Source organism: Aethalodelphis obliquidens, unplaced genomic scaffold, assembly GCF_003676395.1.
Source record: "Aethalodelphis obliquidens isolate GAN/ISIS:26980383/991018 unplaced genomic scaffold, ASM367639v1 scaffold1, whole genome shotgun sequence".
NCBI classification, from domain to species: Eukaryota; Metazoa; Chordata; class Mammalia; order Artiodactyla; family Delphinidae; genus Aethalodelphis; species Aethalodelphis obliquidens.
In genome coordinates, this window is record NW_020837945.1 from 69,832,950 (window position 1) to 69,849,453 (window position 16,504).

At 48.4% G+C, this 16,504-nt stretch overlaps 1 protein-coding gene across 3 annotated transcripts in view; it reads left to right on the plus strand.

Moving 5' to 3' along the window:
* KALRN (kalirin RhoGEF kinase) overlaps nucleotides 1-16,504 on the plus strand; it is a 637,474-nt gene that overhangs the window by 504,671 nt on the left and 116,299 nt on the right. For all 3 annotated transcript variants that reach the window (XM_027106809.1, XM_027106826.1, XM_027106818.1), the window contains exon 34: nucleotides 381-627. In XM_027106809.1, the coding sequence (XP_026962610.1) occupies nucleotides 381-627 (247 nt within the window). The remainder of the gene's footprint in view (nucleotides 1-380; nucleotides 628-16,504) is intronic.

The following is a 16,504-nucleotide window of genomic DNA, read 5'->3' on the forward strand; positions in this document are numbered from 1 at the left end:
CTTGGAAGAAGTAAAGGGACTACTGGGGAAGGGGTTGGAGGACACAGTTAGCTGGAAGCTTGGTAAAGGAATAATGAAAAGAACTCCACTGGAACAAGAAGGAATTAGAAGCAAAGCCCCATTCTGGGCAGGCTCTAGACTGTTGCAGCAGGGAGAACAGCTGAGTAATTGAATGGCACTGTGTTAATTTCATGTTTTTTTCTTGTTTCCTTTTCTGTTCCCAACTCCCTTTCCCATCTTCTGCCTTCTCTGCACCCTGAATCCCATCTTTTCTATTTTCCTTCCCCATCTCCTCTGTTCTCATCCACACTTTGCACCTTCCCCCTTCATCTCCTCCCCCACACCTTCATGTTTTACTCTACCCCCACCCCACCCCCAAGCTCTCTGGCGGCTGTGAGTTGACCGTGGTCCTCCAGGACTTCAACGCAGGCCACAGCAGCGAGCTGAGCATCCAGGTGGGACAGACAGTGGAACTGCTGGAGCGGCCGAGCGAACGGCCGGGCTGGTGTCTGGTCCGCACCACAGAACGGAGTCCCCCACAGGAGGGCCTGGTCCCCAGCAGCGCCCTGTGCATCTCCCACTCCCGAAGCAGCGTGGAGATGGACTGCTTCTTCCCCTTGGTGAAAGGTAGGGGTGGGGGGGGGGGGGTGGGGAGGGATGTGGACCAGAGGTTGCTGGGGACGTGGCCTGCTGGTTAGAAGAGCATCATAGCACTCACTTGTCTCAGGAACCCGTTCTGACCTTGTGGGATTTCTCTGGGACCCACTTGTGAAGAAAGTGGGTTGCGAGCTTAAAGGGAAAGAGCTATGGAATGGCCATGTGACTTTGGAAAAGTCATTTAACCTTTCTGAGTCAGTTTCATCTTAAAAATGAAGGTTGACTTAGATGACCCCTAAGAGCTCTTCTAACTCTCCCATTGTACCACCCAACCTCCAGAAAAGTCCTCTTCTACCCATGGCCCAAAGCCTAGACTCCTCCTTTCTCCTCTGACCCCCGCCCCCTCCACAGCTACTGCAGGCTCCCCGGCCCCCTCACCCCTACCCAGCTGCTCATGCTTCACAAAGGACCGAGCAAACTGCAGGGGAACACATGGCACAACCGCGACAGGTTTGACCTTCCGCTCAGCCCTGCCAGGGCCTGAGACACTCATTTACGTGCCTTTGACAGACAGATTACCGGAGCCTTGGCTTCTGCTTTATGTAAGCTCTGTGTTCCTTCCACATGCTTGTTTATTCGCTTTTTCTAACGTTGGGCAGACTGAACCACGGAAAACAGTGATTCTCCAGTGTGAGGGGTGTCTCTGGACTGGCAGGGTCAGCATCCCCTGGGAACTTTTAGAAATGCAACTTCTCAGAACCCACTCCAGACCTTCTGGGCCAGAAACGCAGGGGGCGGGGGGCGGGGGTGGCTGCGGTCTGTGTCTTAACGAGTCCCCAGGGAATTCTGATGCACTCGAGTACGACAGCCACTGACTTCAGAAGTCCAGGCTGGCAGCGGCCTTGAAGTCACTCGTTTTACATGGAGGAAACGGGCCCAGAGAGGGACAGACCCAGAGTTCTCTTAGTTCTGAGCTTCTTTTTGTCACTGGTCAGATAACCTGCATCAGGGTTTCCATGCAGACCTGTGCTAGGTATTTATGGGCTGGGAAGAGGGAGGGACCTGGTTCTGTTGGGAGGAAGGGACAAGGGTCGCCACGGAGACCTGTTGATGCTACGGACTAATTACCTTGTGAAATGTTTTCCTTGCTGGAATTCCATCGGGTCCATCTCAAAAACCTGACCTCCTCCTCTCCTCCACGAGGTGGCTCTAGCAGGTTGCATCACTGGTGCTGCCTGGCTCTGGTGCTGCAAGGGCCTCGCGGGGGGCGGGGCGGGGGTTCCATCCGGAGAATGGCAACTAAAACCTGATTCTCCTCCCTCCACACGCACCTGTGCTCCCCTCTATCGGCTCAGCCACCACCCGCTTCTCCGCCTTTTCTCTGTGTCAGGAAGTTATGTGGCATCTGTAATTGCAGGTGCAGCTCTCAGCCGTCTGAAGCAGCCCCTAGAGAAACTCGCGGGACCAGGCGAGGGAAAAGCCGGGGGTCCCGGGAGTACGGTTCTGCTTGAAGTCTGACCATGGGGAAAACGTGGGCACAAAGAGGTTACAATTGTGCACCTGAAATGAAACACGATACACAAAACACTTAGAACAGTGCCTGGCACTCAGTACATCCTCGGTGTCATGATAAGTTACAGTTTTTATATCACTTCCATAGATTATTCAGCAAAATGACTAGAAACTCCCATCTCCAGAGACGAAAGCAAGGACAGCGATTTATTTGCTGGGCAAGGCTAACTGGTCACTCATGTCCAAGGGTGGGGTGGTCCGTCAGGAAGGGCTTGGCTACAAGGGGAGACCGGAGGCTTCTTGCCCTAGGTCTGGCCTCCCTGGTGTCTGGCTGGCTGCATCCCTCCCTGGCCCGGCTCAGCTGGGGACCTGGGGGCATTCAGGGTAAGTAGTGCAGAGGGAGGGGAGTTAGCAGAGAGTTCACTGAAAATGGAGCTGAGGATGCGGGGTGCAAGCTAGAGGTCAGCGAGAACACAGGGCGTGTGTCACAGAACTTTCCAGCTGCCTCAGACGCCATCATGGCTTCTTACAAGCACGAGGAGGGGACTTGGAGAACCACTAGAGCGGGGCTCTCAGCCCTGGCCACCTAGCCTCCCCTGGAAGCTTTACCACATGACAAGGCTCAGACCCCACCTACGACAAGTGGGGTCAGAATCTCCAGTGCCTATCACCCACTTCCTTGGGTCTTCCTGTTGGCAGTCCGTTTGCTCTCTCCCAGCATGAGTCAGTTAGGCGGGGCCTTCCAATGACAACCTGTGAGCTCTCACTGGCATCTCGCCTGCGCGGACTTCCCACAGTCAGGCTTAAGTCTCTGTCCTCTACGGAGCATCACTATGGCCCTAACAAGACCTCTGGGGGAAGTCTGTGCGCTGATGCACACGCCTCAGCTTGGAAGAGCCCGTCCCTCTCTCTCCAGGGCCTGCCCAGAGCACTGGCCTCTTAGCAGAAATTCAGTAAGCTGTCCCTTCTCCCATCCAGCTGGCTGCCTGCCGGCCACCTGGCCTTCTCTCCTCTCCGACAGATTTGTCTCCAGCAGATGCTCCACCTTCTAAGTTATGCCCAGTGGGACTGCAGATGAGACGTTCGGGGGTTGTGGAATAGGACAGGGCCTCCTCCGGTGTCGCTGGAGGTCCGAATCCATTTCTTGCTCAGTCCTTAGAAGGCAACTGGTGCTCTTAACCTTCGAGGGAGCGTCAGGCCAGTGCTCCTACGGGCTGTGAGAAGCAGGGGGTGTCCGTGTGATGTGCTGAGTGCTCAGGCCATGACTGCAGGAGAAGAGACAGAAGAGCCCTGGAGTGTCAGCACGAGGGGGGGATTTGGAGAACCACTAGAGCGGGGCTCTCAGCCTGGCCACCTAGCGTGCCCTGGAAGCTTTACCACATGACAAGGCTCAGACCACACCTACAACAAGTGGGGTCAGAATTTCCGGAGTGAGCCAGAGTTGTTCAAATGGTCCTCAGGTGAATCCAGGGGACAGCAGGGTTGAGAACCACTGCACCGGCCAGTTTCCTCTCTTGTAGGGGCACCTTCGGGCACAGGAAAGCAAGGTGACTTCCCCGAAGTCACAGGGATAGTTGGTGGCAGAGCTGGAGGAGACCCAGGGCTCCCGCCTCCTTGCCCTGCACCACACACGCTGCCTGCTGGGCTTCCTGGAGGCCGGAGGCCCTTTCTCCAGTCTTTCCCTCCTGTGCTTTCTCAGGAGACAGTGGTTGCTTGTTTCCTCTTGATATATCTGTGGCAGCACTGTTGGTGGAACTGTGTGACAAAGTAGAGCAGCCTGCCTTTCCTCTTATTTTAATGCCCCCCTGACATCGTAGAGCTTCTCCCCGGGGTTGGGCCCTGTGGACCTAGTCATTCTCTTCCTAATCCCCTCTCACCTTCTCAGCAGTAAGTGGCGAGGGCAGCACCTCCCAAGGGACAAAGATTTTGTAGTGGTGGTTTCAATTCCGGGTGCATCTTAGAACCACCTGGAGGAGACTCAAAATTACTGATGCCTCACACACCACCCCAGACCAATTAATTCAGAGCCTCCAAGGGCCTGGGCATCAGTATTTTTTAAGTTCCTTGGTAATTCTAATGGGCTGAGAGTCACTGCTTTAGGGGTTTGCCACCCCCCCAAGTGTCAGGCTTAGGAGGGACTTAAAGATCCATTGGTAGGGGCAATATGCAGTTATATAAAGAACTCCTACAATTCAACAACAAAAAAAACAATTAGATTTTAAAATGGACGAAGGACCTGAATACACATTTCTCCAAAGAAGGTATACAAATGGCCAATAAGCCCATGAAAAGATGGGCAACATCACTGATCATGAGGGAACTGCAGGTCAGTATGGCAATGAGAAACCACTTCATACCCATCAGGAAGGCTATTATTTTTTTTCACAAACCATAGAAAATAACAGGTGTTAGTGAGGCTGTAGAGAAATTGGAACCCTCGTGCCCTGCTGGTAGAAAAGTAAAATGGTGAATTGCTATGGAAAACAGCATGGGGTTCCTCAAAAAATTAAACATAGAATTACCATATGATCCAGCAATTCCACTGCTGGGTGTATACCCCAAAGAGTTGAAAGCAGGGACTCAGAGAGGTATTGTTTGTACACGCATGTTCATAGCAAAGGTAGAAGCAACCCAAGTGTCCAAGGGATGCATGGGTAAGCAAAATGTGGTATGTACATATAATGGAATACTATATAGTCTTAAAAAGGAAGGAAAATCTGACACATGCTACAACATGGATGAACTTTGAAGATACTATGCTAGGTGAAATAAGCCAGACACAAGAGGACAAATACTGTATGATTCCACTATGTGAGGTAACTACAGCAGTCAAATTCATAGAAAGTGGAATGGTGGTTGCCATGGGCTGGGGGAAGGGGAGGAATGTGGAGTTAGCGTTTAACGGGTACAGAGTTTCCGTTTTGCAAGACGAAAAAAGCTTTGGAGATGAATGACGGTGATGGTAATACAACATTGTGAATGTACTTAATGCCACTGAACTGTACCCTTAAAAATGTTTTTTTTTAAAAAAGCATTGGTCCTAGGTACTTCTGCCCCAGGTTCCAAAAAACGGTCTAGGTTCTTCTCCACCCAGCTCTACAGGGTACCTGTGTTCCTTTCCTTTTCCTGTACAGTTTTTGCCCTGGCTCCAGCTGAGCACCTGGAGAAGCTATAAGGAAACGCCTGTTTGCTTAGCCAAACTAAACCAGGGCCAGGCGAGCCCTGGGGCAGATGTCCTGGAGGAGAGGGGCGGTGCCCATGGTGACCCCGGCTTGTTGACAGGGAGTCCTGTCTTATGGGGTCTCCTGATGCCTTCTCCTGTCATCACCTAGATGGCCTTAGGAACAGCTTACCCAGGCCGGGGAAGGTGTGAAGGTACGGAGCAGTAGAGAACAATGGGCTCTGGAGGCATGTACCGCCAACAGCCTGAAGATGCTGGGCAAGTCTGTGATGCTGTGGACCTATATTAAGTGTGACGTCAACTCGTAAAAATACCTGACGTTGATGGAGTCTTACTACGGGCCAGGTTCTGGGTTCATGCTTTAATGATTTCCTCATTTTACAGACAAGGAAACCAGGTCTTAGAAAGATCAGGTAACTTGCCCATAGCTTACCAGTGGTAGATCTAGATTTGAACTCCGGTCTGTCCATTCCCCAAGGTCTCACTCTTCACAATGCTCTACGACCTCCCAAGTCTGAAGGCCTTTGAGACAGCTACTTTAGTTTATTATCCTTCACTCTGACTCGACTCCCTTGGATTTAACCAGTCTAGCTGGGTGAAGGTTGAGAGAGCGTGAGCCCAGTATACACGGAAGCACATACTGCCCTCCCACTCTCTCTCTCCCCTCTGGCCTCCTGTGCTCCCTTCCGTATGGGCAGTAGCGGCAGACAGATTTCATCCTGTGTGTGCTTTGCCCATTAGAAAGCCTGGTGTCCCTGGCTGGAGTGCAGAATGGCCCCGAGCAGCACTCTGGCTAGCAGGCTGAATGGGGTCCAGCTCCACTAGGGGCCAGCCAACCGCTGGAGCTGGTCCAGCCTGTCCAGCAGATTCACTACAGGATGGGAACCCCCTGCACTTTCTGCTTCCAGGGGCCAAAATGTGCCTTTCCTATCTCCTCTGCTATCAAATGCAGACACTTACAGGCTCCTCCTGTCTACCGACTCTGGAGGGTCTACTACAAGTCTCTCTCTCTTGCTGTTCAGTGTAATTCTGCATTAGGAGCAACTAGTCAACAACTAAACTCTCACGGTTTTCGTTTACTCCATAATGCCACCCATGGGGCTGTACCACGGGAAGCTGAGAAAACAAATTGAAGGACGAATAGTCCCCAAACATTGCCTTTCAAGAATGAAGTGACGTGTTAAGACTACAGCTTGCTGGTCTCCACTCCTACTCCATTTGCAGAGGACCACATCTGTAATTGACCAGCTGTGAGGCAGCCACTTTGAAATCCAGGACTCACCCCCCACCCCATAGGACAAAATTATATGTGAAAGTGTGATGGATGAGGATGGGAATAAGTTTCCATGCTAGCTTACAAAATTTTATTTAAGAGTAACATAACTGAATATAGTATGTTTGCAATGAAAAGTAGTGGTAAGGTTGTTTTTAAAAGTCACTATTGAATAGGAATAACTAAAACCAAAAATTAATACATTTGAATGAGAATGTAATTAACCTGAGGGCTGACACTTCTTGAAGAAAAGTGTGTTTTAAGATGGATGGAGATGTATTTGTAGAGACCTAAAAGGAGCTCCTCGTCATTTTTCAGAATTATAAAAGGTTAGCATTTAAAATTTTTCTTTTTAGAATTGAGTAGAAGTGGTCCTTGATTAGATTTCATTTTACTTCAGAACATTGAATTTTATGGGCTCTTAGAATCGTAGAATTGAGAAGCACCCTGAAAGTCTTCTGGTTCACTCTCTCCCCTAATATAGGACCCCCTCTTAAAATGTCTCTGTTGGGGGATTCCTTGGTGGCGCAGTGGTTGAGAGTCCGCCTGCCGATGCAGGGGACACGGGTTCGTGCCCCGGTCCGGGAAGATCCCACATGCCGCGGAGCGGCTGGGCCTGTAAGCCATAGCCGCTGAGCCTGCGCGTCCAGAGCCTGTGCTCCGCAGTGGGAGAAGCCACAACAGTGAGAGGCCCGCGTACTGCAAAAAAAAAAAAAAAAAAAAGTCTCTGTTGGGTGGTCAGCCAAGCATTACTTGAGCACTCCCAGGGACGGGGAGCTCATTACTTATAGAGGAAGCCTGTTGTATTTTGGTACAATTCTAATGGTTGGAAAATTCCTCTTACTCAGTGCTGAAATCCAGGTCCTTTCTGCTCATTCTCCTCCTATGCCCTCCTCCGTAGCCCCCCACTTGAAACCCACCAGCCCTAATTCTCATTCTCCAGCCCCTTGTGATCTTCATCTAGAACAAAGTAATTTGATTTGCATCTAAAATGATAGACCCTTCTTTCCTTGGGGAGAATTTCATTAGAGCCTATCAATTTCTCCATACATCTTTTATTAAATCCTTAGAGCAGAAAAAACCATTATGGATTAAATTCAACAATCCTAGATTGTTTAAGGTGATTATTTGTGTGTGTGTTTTTTTATTGAAGTATAGTTGATTTACAGTGTTGTGTTAGTTTCAGGTATACATATTCTTTTCCAGATTCTTTTCCATTATAGGTTATTACAAGATACTGAATACAGTTTTCTGTGCTATACAGGATCCTTGTCATTTATCTAATTTATATATAGAAGTGTGTATCTATTAATCCCAAACTCCTAATTTATCCCTTCCCCACCCCCTTTCCCCTTTAGTAACCATAAGTTTGTTTTCTATGTATGTGAGTCTGTTTCTGTTTCATTAGTAAGTTCATTTGTGTCATATTTTAGATTCCACATATAAGGGACATCATATGGCATTTGTCTTTCTCTGTCTTACTTCACTTAGTATGATAATCTGTGTGTCCATCCATGTTGCTGCAAATGGCATTATTTCATTCCTTTTATGGCTGAGTAGTATTCCACTGTATGTATGTGTATGTGTGTGTGTGTGTGTGTGTGTGTATATATATATATATATATATATATACCACATCTTCTTTATCCATTCATCTGTCAATGGACCGTTAGTTTGCTTCCATGTCTTGGCTGTTGTGAATAGTGCTGCTATGAACATTGGGGTGCATGTATCTTTTCAAATTAGAGTTTTCGTCTTTTCCGGATATACGCCCAGGAGTGGGATTGCTGGATCATATGATCACTCTGTGTTTAGTTTTTAAAGGAACCTCCATACTGTTTACCCCTGCACATCGGTGCCTTGGTCTCTCACACACCTTTGATCTCATCTCCTTTTCCCTGGGCTCAGGCTTAGTGGTAACTGCCTTCCACTCTGAGGCTCTCAATGGGCTCGTCTTTTTTCCTGGTTATTCCCTGCCGTCATTCATATTGTTACTTGTTCTAAAGTAGCATTTTTTTTACCTTTTATCCATATCCTCCTGATTTACCTCTAGAATCCCTTCCAGTTCTAAAACGTCTGCTTTTTTTCTCTCCACATCAGGAGAGAATCACTTTAGCAACCTAAAGTGATTAGCCTAAGTATCCTATGTTTAATCCATCCAGGCATAGCATGAATATCCTCATTTTGAGGTCCAATTTATTAGGTTGAACCACATGAAATTGCCATTTTGGTAGTCAAAACTGGTTGCAAGTCAGCAATTTTAAATGGTTCAATCTAATACGTTACAATCAGCCTATCTTTTTCATAGGCGTGTACTTGCAAATCTTTGAGAAAACAGGGGAGGGCTTTGTACTCAGGGTGTCAGATGGGCCAGGAAGAGGACAGGGTGTGGAATGAGTAGAAACTCACTTCATCTTGGTTTCTGCATTTATAAGGGAAGCTGATAAAAATTACCCATCTCTCAGAGCTGCTGGGAAGCTCACAGGAGGCAATGTTAAGGAAAAGTGATTTTAAACTGCGAAGTTGGTCTTTTTGTTATGTGTGCAGGCTAATTGTTTAGAATAAAACAAAAGCGACCCTGCTATGCACAAGGCTTTACAATGGTATGTGGTAGACCATACAATGACATGATGAGAGGTGTGGAGTAACTAAGAGTCTCGGGGTAGAAAATCTGGGGCGTCTGAATCCTGGCTCAGATACTGACTAGTTGATAACCTTGGACAAGATACTTAAAATCTATAAGATGGGCAATAATGCCCACTTCCCTTGAGTTAGACTTCTAGCCTATGCTTACCACCCTAGAGGCAGTCAATGAATGTTAATTTCCCTGCCTGCCCTTTGTTCTAGTTCTGATACCTCTGTAGGGAGGTGTCTAGAGTATTTCCAGCCTGAATCTTCTCCAGGGGTCAAGGGGTCAAGGTTCTGTTTCTAGTTCCATCCATAGGTTTTGCAAAGGCCTGACATTGTCTCTACTCTGCACCCTCCCGTCTCTCTCAGTTTCTATTCCTGGCCTACTCCGGGCCCTTTCTGCAGTCTACCAACAGCAGGTCCATCTGGCTCTATGATTTCCCAAGAAATAATGGTTTACTCCTCTTTTCTAACTTTCTTTTGTCTTCTACCCAGTGGGTAGAGATTATATACGACATATTTAAGCTGAAAATTCAACTTATTCCCTGGCTTGTACCTCTCAATGCCCTGTTCTTTCAGTGATTAACTCTGGTTGTTAAAGGTAACATTCCGACCATGCCGTAGAGATGGGCCAACCTATGTGAGGAGGGCTGTGCTGAGATGTTGAATGTTGGGCTGGGCATGAAGGTGTCCTTCGTCAATTCAAAGAGGAGAAGGGCATAGGGCAGTTTTGTAAGAACTGCCTTATTTTATTTTTAACTGAATTTCTTCCACTTACCTGTCTATGTTAGGATGGGCCAGAGATGGCTCAATAGTTATTGACCAACTGGAAGCCCCCCCAGGACAGTTTCAGGAAGAGGGAGATATAGGTGCCATTCAGTCCACACTCTTCCCTCCTTTTTTTCCATTTAAAACTAAGGGAGCAGCAAAGATAATTAGAAATTGCCCCAAGACTACTTTGTTCTGGGTGAGATGTCCTACCTAAGACCAGCTACCGTCTTTCTGATACTATTTAGGACATCAAAGGGCTTGGAATCAAGGCCTCAAATAGGAAAACGTCAGGCCAGGCCACATCCTCCTTTAAGTACACCCCAGTGCAGTGCTGCCTCCAAGGAGGACTGGCACAGGGGGAGATGTTGCATTATCAAGAGAAGGAACTGATGTCTCTGGGGCCCCCTGCAGAGACCCTGCCCCTCGCCTTTTCGTAGCTGGCCTGCTGAGACTTAGCTCATGCCGAACACCTGTTTCAACAGCACTTTCATGCCTCCTGGTGTCCACTGTAAATCTGTGACATCTGCGTGAGGACGATGCCTCTTACCGTCCAGAGCGGAGGGAGGGTGAGGCTTAAATAGCATCTTTGCTCCTTGAAGCCTCGTGAGCAAGCTCAGAGCTAAAAGGAGAGCCTCGGATTCAACTAGAGAGGAGAGGTTGCCACTGATGGTGCTTGCCTAGGAGAAGCCGGGGATAGACGACAGAGAGGAGGTCACTCCAGAAAACAGAACTTTCCCCAAAGAGAAGATGATGCCGTTTTCTCTTGCTAGAGCTAGGTAAGCTGAAACCACGTTCCCCACAAAAGAGCAGGCGACCCAGAAATGACATGCACTGGATGTGGCTTGGGAAGCAGAGAAGGAGCGACAGTGGTCGCATAGCTGGGGGTGTACCCACCCTATCTGCTTAGGGAAGGTCACAGGTGAGAGGATCGTAAAGGTCGTGAGGAACAGCCCTTGCAGGCCTCGGCCTCAGGAGCTCTCAGCGGCGGGATTCTGATGCTGCTTGGCCAGCCAGTGTCAGGATCCGCCTCAGCCCACCTCAGTGCCTTCCCCTGTGTCACTCAGACCTTGAAAACAGCTACCCCTCCTCCAGGACCCTTGTAGGATTGAAACTGCAGCCTGAACCCAAACTCTGCAGCATGTTTGAGGAGTGCTTCCGTTTGCAAGTCTCGCCATGTTTCATGCCAGCTCCCTGCCCGCCAGCAGCAGAGAGGCTGTCCACTCATGGACCAGCCTGCTCCTTTTCTTGTACTTGCCTTTGGGATAGGACTGGGCTGCCTAGTCTCCCCACCATTGTCCCCCAGCCCCAGCTAGGAACACTGATTCTGATACCACAGAAGGTATTGCCTTACTCTCCACAAGGCCCTGAAGGCCACAGGAGGTATGGGTGCCTACTTTTGTACACAGGTGGGCGCGTAGATAATTACCATTGCTGGCTCCCGTACGCAGGGGGAGGCCTGGGCTCAGCTCAAACAGTCCATAGCCCCTGTCTCACTTCAAGTAATAACAAAGTCCCTTCTGTGGCTGCAAGGAGGCTCCTGCAGAACCCGCCCCAGAGCCTGTCCTCTGATTTCATCTCCTCTGTCTTAGTTTCCTTCTGCTGCTATAACAAATTACCACAGACTTAGTGGCTTCAAACAACACACGTTTATTCTCTTATAGTTGTGTAGGTTAGAAGTCCAACATGGGCTCTAGGGGAGAGGCTGTTTCCTCACCATTTCCAGCTTCTAGAGGCCAGCTGCATTCCCCAGCTCATGGCCCCTTCCTCCATCTTCAAAGCCAGCAACGTTGCATCCCTCTGGTCCTTCTTCCAAAGTCACATCTCCTTCTGACAACAGTGGGAAAGGTTCTCTGCTCTTAAGGACTCGTTTGATTACATTGTGCTTACCTGGATAATCCAGGACACCGTCCCCATCCCGAGGTCCTTAGTCACATCTGCAAAGTCCCCTTTGCTGTGTAAGGTGACATATTTACAGTTTCTGAGGATTAGGGTGTGGACATCCTTGTGGCGAGGGGCATATTTTTCCTACCAAATCCTACCACCTCCTGACCAGCCTGCCTGACTGAACTCTTCCCCAGTTGAGCCAGACACTCTGCTATGCAGCACCCACCCCTTCCATTCCCTCTGCCTGGAACACTCCAGGTCCTCAGATACCTGGACGGCTGTCACCACAGTTCCTTCACATCTCTGCTTGAATGTCACCTGATTAGAGAGGTCTTCCCTCACTCCCACCCTCTTCCATCCCACTGTGTACCCCTTTTCCTGTTTTACTCTTCCTCATTGCAATTATGGCGCTACGTGACATATTTATTAACGTTTATTGTCTATTCCCCATACTGCCCCCCCCCCGATTTCCTGTACAAGTGCAGGGATTTTGTCTATTTTGTTCATTACTCTGTCCCTGGTATCAAGAACAGTAGCTGGCATAAAAGAAGTTACTGTAAATATTTATAGGAAGGAAGGGAGAGAGGGAAGGAAAGGAAGGAAGAAGGAGGGAGGGAGGGGAAGAGAAAGGACCATGAATCAGGGACCCCTGAGAGAGTTCATGTGTGAAGGGCGAGGCTCAGTGTGTCCTCCATCCCCTGAGAACTGTAGAGGAAACCGGCCAAAGCTTTATCAGGGGAGCCTGAGGATGGGGATATAGGGAATGATGTTCTGATGCTAGGAGTTCTGAGTGAGAAAGTCCTTGAAATCCTGCTTCCTGGGAAATCTTCTCTGGGGACACATGGGTTAAGCACCTCTCCTTTATCTGGAACGGTTGAAAACTCAGAAATATAAGGATGGGCAGTGTCTTCCACGTTCCCTCCTGTTACTGAAATCTTCCTTAAATTGACCTGAGTTACATCAAGGCAAAATCCACTTTGCATTTAATGTGTCAGAAACCTCTTCATTGCACCCATGAATCTACATGCTTGCCGCAGCTGCTACTTCTGCCTGTGGGAGGGGAGGGGGCATTGACAGTTGGAATGAAAATAGCATCCCTCATAGTGGACACTTAGCAACGGCAAGCCTTCCCAAATTGGAACTCAGAGTGATAGACGGGCACTTCTGACTGTCCGAGTTTGGGAACACTTTGACCTACTTAGAAGTGAATGTTTTTGGAAGTAGATAAACCTGGAGTGGTTTGTTTTTAGCAACTCCAGCTGCAATCATCTCTCACTTTGATAAATAGCTTGTCTCCTCCTGAGCTCGGATCTCCAGGAGCCCGTCCTGGCTGCCCGCAGATCCACCCAGAAAAGCATGAGCACTGGTGGTTCTGGGGGAGACACCCGGGTCCTTTGTGAAACCCCACAGCCTTTCCAGCATCGCCTGGACTACCCTTTCCTGGGGCTTGGTTCAGTCCAGAGGGTGGTCAGGCATACTTCCTTCCTGAAAACCAGAGGGCGAGCCGAGGCTAAGCTTTTGGCGCATAAGTGAGACAGCCAGAAGGAGGCAGACACTTGTCAGCTGGGCAGGCAGAGAGGGAGCGAGGGACACCTTTGCAGGGCATAGTTGAAGACAGATTGGACGAGCTCAGCGGTGGTTTAGTCCTTGGAGTCTGGGAGCTGTCTCTAGGTGGATGGAGGCGCCCACGGGGCCAGCAGGCGTGCAGTGGTTAGACCACACGAAACAGGTGTAGTTAGGAGAAGAGATTACTATGCATAATGCTGGCAGTCATGCTTTCCTGTAGACGTTACTATTAAAATAACACATATAACCTGGGAATGGTTGTCCACATGGACGTTATACAATTTTGAAAGACGTATTTGGAGTTCTAATTAAATACAGAAGCAACGTACAAATTGCACCTCCTTTCTTTTAGTAAGTGTTTCTGGTCACTGATAATTATTATTCTTCACACAAGGATGAAACCTCTACTTTACGTCCAGTCTTGGTCTGCCTCCAGTTTCCCTTTTCTGCCACAAAAAAATTGAACCTACTGCTTTCCTAGAACTCACCTCGTTCTTGTCTTTGCTCAGGGAACAGTCTTATTCAATTTCTGTTTCTCATATAATTTTCCCGTTATAAATTCCCATATACAGGTTAACTTAGTGACTTGCAGATAGTAGATATTCAAAAACCAACTCTTTGTTGTATAAATGATCAGTACTTGACAAGAACCTCAGCGTTTTAAGCCACAGTCAGAAATGGAGGCCAGGACAGGATAATATGGGGAAAATTATGAACCACCCTGGTATCAGCCATCAGGCAGTTCACAGGCCAGAAATCTACACAGGGAAGATGAGGGTTAAGGAGCCTGCGGTTAGTAACTAGAGAGTGTCGCGGGTCGTGGGAGGATGTCAGAGTCTGAGAAAGTGAAAACATTTGAGTCCAGGTGCTCCCTAAACTCTGTAGGTACCACGCAGGAAGTAATCCCAGAGTCCCAAGGTCCATGGTCCTTTGCCCTGACTTCTTACTGAAATTCACGTGCAGAGCTTTTTACAAACTCTAGATGGGAATCTGGATCAGAATCTGGGAGTGGGTGCTGGAAGAGCGATGTACTACTGGAGGAAAAGGCAGGTAAGTGACCGGTTGGGGTGGAGCTGCCCACAGTCCCCAGAAACCACGCCCACAGCCCTCACCTGGCATGTTCTGGAGAAGGCGTGTACTGTACTTGTCGCTGTAGGAAGGTTCTCACAGGAATCTCTAGGCCTGAGTTGCGGCACAGTTGCTATTGCCTTCTCTCTCTGGGCTGAGCTCTCAATAAGAAATCTGGATAAATGTGATTTTGAAAAACTCAGTTCCTGCAAATCTGAGGAGAATAAGTCTAAAGGACAAAATTGGACACATGTCTGTTGGTGAAAAGGGCAGATGCCTGAGGTCATGGTCCAGCGTTCCTGAAGCCTGTGGCTAACTTGGGGGGAGAGGGCAGACCCACTAGTCCCTGGTACCAAGCCCAGCATTGTGGTATACTGGGCCCAGTATGTGTGCAGGCTAAGACCAGCAGGAATCCTTTGGGGTTCACTGTTGTGGGAAATGGAGATGAGATAAAATGGACACATCGGTAGGCAGAGAGCCTAATTCATGTAAGATAGACTTTGACTGGAAGCATAACTGAAGACAAACTGCCAAACATAAGAATAAGATTGAACCATCTGTTTGGCAATTAGGAACACTCCAAAGATATTGCTGTAGCTCAGAGGTTCTTAACCTGAACTTTGGGAGTAGGTGGAGTGGAGTTTGAAAACCTTGAGATTATAGAGGTTCAACTGCCTTATACAAAAGAAGATGTTTACTTGGGGGGCTCAACTAAGGTCCAGGGATAGATAAGACTTTGGAGGAAAAGTGTATTCAGGTGATGGTATCAAACCTCACACACAACCCGCTACCTCTCTCTCATTTCATCTCTCCTCCATGTTGGCTTTATTCTCAGGCAGCTTCTGCTTATGTAGTTATGGCAGGATGGCCTTCAGCTGCTTTACATTAACATTCCACCAACTCAGAAACCTTCTGGGAAGGGATTGCTGCTTTCCCAGTCGTTCTTGCTAAGGTCTTCCGATTTATTGTCATTGGCTGAAATGGAGTCATGGGCTAAATCTGAACCAGTCCCTGTGGCTGGCTGGCCGAGCCCGGGTCGTGGGCCCATCCTTAGAGTGGAGGGTGGACAGAGGGAGGAAGTCAACTACATCCACAGACATGGTCTAAGAAGGGAGGAGAGCTGGTTCCTCAAAGAAAAATCAAGGTGCTATTACAAAGAGAAGGGGGAGTAGATTACAAACAGATGGGAGAGACTTTGCTAACTAATGGTTCTCAAAGTGTGGCCCCTGCACCAACAACATCAACGTCACCTGGAAACTTGTAGCAATGCAAATCCTCAGGCCCCACCCCAGACCTACTTAATCAGAAAGTCTGGGAGCGGGCCCGGTAATCTGTGTTTGAACTCACTGTCCAGGTAATTCTGATACACACTCGAGTTTGAGAACCAGCACACCACACCAATGGTTCTCAAACTCTGCTGCATCTTACAAACACCCGAGGAGCTTTAAAAAAATACCGATGCCCAGCCTCACCCAAAGGGGAATTAATCTGAATCTTGAGAGGGTTGGAGGGAGGAAGACCCAGGCATCAATGGTTCTTAAACTTGGTTCCACCCTGGAATCACCTGGAGAGCCTTAAAAAAAAAATTCTAATACCTAGAATTTAGAAAATCTTCCCTGATGATTCTATTAAGCATCTGTGTTTAAAAACCATTTCCCTACCGTCCCCTCCATATTGTCCTGAGGACAATGACAACATCTAGATGTAAGTTAGAGGATTCAGGCACCTATTTTCTTAAATCCCTCAACTCAAAACTTGGTCAGATATCTGACATTGATTCCCTTCTCTTTCACGTTCATGTTGAATCTGTCCTAGTGGCTAGCTCCACAAGGACTGGCATTGTTTTTGTTCGTGAATGTAGACCCAGTGCCTAGAACAGAGCCTGGCATATAGTAGGCACTCAGTAAGTGTTTGCTGAGTTAATGAATTGGTCTGAAATCAGTCAGTGTCCCAGTAGTGTTCAAGACTTCCTCGCTGGGTTGTAGACATCACTGGTATCATTCTGGAAGGCACACGGGGATGGC